Raw genomic sequence first — 3735 nt, forward strand, 5'->3', positions numbered from 1 at the left:
TTGTGCTTTAAAAAAGGCAGTATTAAAAGGCCCTGAAGTTCCCTGTAGCTTTTGAGCCACCTTTCAAAAGAATAATTGTAGCAGCATCAGGACTCTCATGTGGTTCCAAAAAGAAGGGTTTTGGCCAAAAAACATCCACAGTGGATACTCTTTGGGTTCCAAAATTCCATTGCAAATCACCCCCAAATCATTTGCCACACATACACACAAAGCAGCACACAGCAAAGCAAAGGTTTTGTGCAGAGTTCCCTTCCATCCTAACCCCAAAGACCTCCAACCCCAGCCTTAGCATCCCCTCCCGTGGGAGAAAAAAAAAAGCTTTAGATTCCTAGCTGGGAAACAACCTCTACAGGCCCCAAGGGTAGAATCAGAAAGGATTCATGATTTCTGAGAAAAGCTGCTTAGGACAGAAGGAATAAGGAGAGGCCTTTTCACTCTGCCCAGATCTCATTAGAAAAATAAGACATTAGGCAACATAGTATTATCGAAGTCCTGGCTTAAAGGCCCCTGAGAGAGAGGAACCAGGAATTCAGGTGACCCAGCTGGGAGGAGAGGTTTTAAACGTCTCCCTGCAGGGCAGATCCTGACCTCTCATTCACAGGTGCTAACCTTGCTTGCTCCCTCTTCTACCTCCTGGGATGCCACCAAGCTTTTCCCTCACCTTGGTTAGGTCTACCCCCCAACCACTCCCCTCCCATAAGCAGACACTGGCTCACAGACTTAAACACACAACAGTTATCTCCAAAGGCACCTGGGGAGGCCACTTCCAAGCAGCTCCCTTTAAGGATTTTTTTCTTTTAAAAAATCTTTTGGTTTTTTTTTCTCCTCTTTTCTTAAAAAAAAATAATATATAATATATATATATATATATATATATAAATATCTCTTCATTTAAAAATACAGTTCCCCAGGTTGAGGTATGCGGTGGCCTGTTGTCATGGCGAATGAGTACAGTAGAGTGCCGGGTGGGGGCAGCAGGGATCTAGCTGGAGACCGCCATCAGGGATCTAGCTGGAGACCGCCATCACGTAGTTCTTGGAAGGGCTGCTCCTGCCCAGCATCATTTGGTTTTTGCAGGTGAGAAGGCCGTAGGAGGCAGCCACCGAAGGCTCCTCATACAGGACACAGATGGAGCCATCCTCCCCTATGCGATAGGACACCTCGTAAGGGTCCACCCACAAGGTCAGCTCGCTGGGCAGCAGGCTATGCAACTGGGGCTGGCTGAGTCCAATCTGACTGGCCACCTTGCTGATGATGGGGTCCATCTTGTGGTTGATGCGAATGCAGCGGTAGCCAGAGCCTTTGGATGGCTTTTCTGGAAACCAATGGTGTTTGTAGTGCTCTGTGGAGAGGGAAGAGAGAGATGCCTGGTTAGAGTTGCTGGATGGTAGATATTACAAGCTGGGAAAGTGGGTGAAGGGACAGGAGGAGAGGAAGAGGGCCAGTGGCAATTTCAAGTAAGAGAGGTAGATTATCTTATGTTCTGAGAGACCCCTTAGCCCCTCCCAGGACAGGGGTGTATGTGCTAAAAGAGGATCCCAGAGCTCTAGAATACTCTCCAATGGCCAAATGTATTGCTTTTGGCACACCCCCAGTATAAGGAAGGAAGGGTGTGACTGGGCTGGCATGTCCAGGCAGGGTCTACGGAGACCTGTGTATGAGCAGAAGTTTCAGAGCCACAAAAGCTATCAACATTGTGAGGCCCACAACAAGATCTCCGGCCCCCATCCTGTGCCCAGTGGGCCCCATGCCTCCTTCAGAAGAGTCACACATCCTTAGCAGTGGCCGGGGGGAGTAAAAAAAAAAAAATGGATTGTTTTGATGAAGCAGCTGTGTTTGGCAGAAGGCAGGTCCTGTGCGGGCACGTTCACAGATGACTATCTCTAAGACCGCCAGCCAACAGGCTAGAAACAGCTGGGAGGTAGGTCTCTCCCCAGCCAGCCAGAGGCTGCTTATCTCTACTCAACCTCTCAGTCTCACGCCCGCCTCCCAACACAACAGGGCCTGAAGCAGTTACTAGCTACAATAGGTGGCAGATGGCTAAGAGGGACCAAAGAGAAATACAAAGAGGGCCCAGATTCTAACTTCGAGGGAGTTAACAACCGGCAGACTGGACAGGCCCAGCGAAGGCCCGCAGGGCCCAAAGCGTGGCTGGTGGCTGGGCCTCCAAGTTGTTAAGAAGGCTTAATTATGCATAAGGACCCCTCGGTTGGGGGGGGGGGCTTCATCGGCCCGCAGCACCCCTGGAGGGTTCTCCAGGTCTCAAGGGTCCAGTGAGGGAAATGAACCTTCACTCAGACCGCAGGTTTCCCTTCTTCCGGGTACAGCCAGAGACTCGGGATAGCACTCCAGGAAAGGGTCTTCGCCCCGGGGACGCGGAGGGGCGCGCTCCATCGGAACCACCTCAGGCCAAGTCCCAAGCTCAGAGCCAGGGAGGGGAGACCAGACCCAGGAGGCAGGGAGCTGTGTCGGGGAGGGACAACCGAATCCTGGAGCCGCTCCTTTGGGGGTCCTGACGCGGGAGGGGGAAAGACGCCCCAGGCAGGTAGAGATCGATCCCCTGTGACGCCAGCCCCTCCGTCGGTGCTCACCTGTTAGTGCCTCCTGAAGCGCCCCACTGAAAACCTTAAGTCTCTGCTCGCTCACGCAGCCCCGGGTCCTCAAGAGGCTGGAGAGGAAGCCCACGGCGGCGGCGATCTCCGGGAGCATGTCGGTGCTCTTCCCGTGGCTCATGTCCTGCGCGGCTCGGGGAGCAGGGAGAGGTCTCTCGTGGGAAGTGCCAGTTCTCCGAGATCCGCTCGCCGGGCCCAGGCTCAGGCTCTGCCCGGACTTTCCCCGGACCGCGCCTTTCATACTGTTCGCGGAGGTGGGGGAGACGACGGCGGCGCCCATTGGCCACGGCCAGCGGATGGGGGCGGGCCCTCCGCCGCCCCGCCCCGTCCCGCCGGCGCGCGGCAGCTCGCCCCCGCCCGCCCGGCTGCCACCGCCGCCTCCCTCGCCTCGCCGTCGCTGAGGTCATCGCCCGCTGACGTCAGTGCTGGGAACCTGCGCTGGGCTCGGGAGCCGGGAGCCGAGGGAGGTGTGCGGAGCGAGCTAGCGCCGCGAGGGGGCCGAGAGTCCTCGGCTGAGAAAAGCAGCGCGCTGAGTGGTCCGCTCGGGACATGCCCGGACTGGCCTCGCCGCCCACCCAGGCCGGGGTTAAATGCCACCTCCCCCTGGAAGCCTCAATTGCTGCGGCCTCTCCCAAGAGGTCCCCTTTTTTGATTGCCACAGCGCTTTCCAGCTACACACACAGAACCACTCACTCGGGCCTCTTGTCACCATTCTGTCGCGTTGCCGTGTTTCTTCTTGTGGTAGTGGAAAAGGAAACCAAGAGCTCTCTACCACCGAGCTACACCCCCCAGCTCTTTTTATTTTGAGTCTCTCAAAGTGGCGGAGGCTGGCCTCGAACTTATGATCGCCCACCTCCGCCTCCCGGATCGCTGGGATTACCTGCTTGCGCTCCCACACCCAGTTCCCGTTTTTTCTTAACTAGTCCGAATGGGATCCTCTTGGCTCTTCAGCAATGAGGACTGTATTCTATTTTCTTCCATAACATTCCCACCTCCCCCGACAAATTCTGCTCATCCTCTTCAGCAATGTTTTTTTTTTTTTTTCTCCCTGCGTAAAAACATCCAACTTTCATTACTTGGTGCGCAGGGGTGGGGTTTTCAGGAGTTTTCTGTCCACTCGGGT

At 55.1% G+C, this 3735-nt stretch overlaps 1 protein-coding gene across 1 annotated transcript; it reads right to left on the bottom strand.

Moving 5' to 3' along the window:
* Positions 1-1003: 1003 nt before the first annotated feature.
* Positions 1004-2917, bottom strand: BTG2 (BTG anti-proliferation factor 2). Its single transcript, XM_081299484.1, has 2 exons — positions 2592-2917; positions 1004-1342 (listed from the first exon to the last, which is right to left on the bottom strand). The coding sequence occupies exons 1-2, from the start codon at positions 2890-2892 to the stop codon at positions 1008-1010; spliced, it is 636 nt and encodes a 211-aa protein (XP_081155610.1). The 5' UTR covers positions 2893-2917; the 3' UTR covers positions 1004-1007.
* Positions 2918-3735: the final 818 nt, after the last annotated feature.

Source organism: Spermophilus citellus, assembly GCF_964194105.1.
Source record: "Spermophilus citellus genome assembly, chromosome: 6".
NCBI lineage: Eukaryota > Metazoa > Chordata > Mammalia > Rodentia > Sciuridae > Spermophilus > Spermophilus citellus.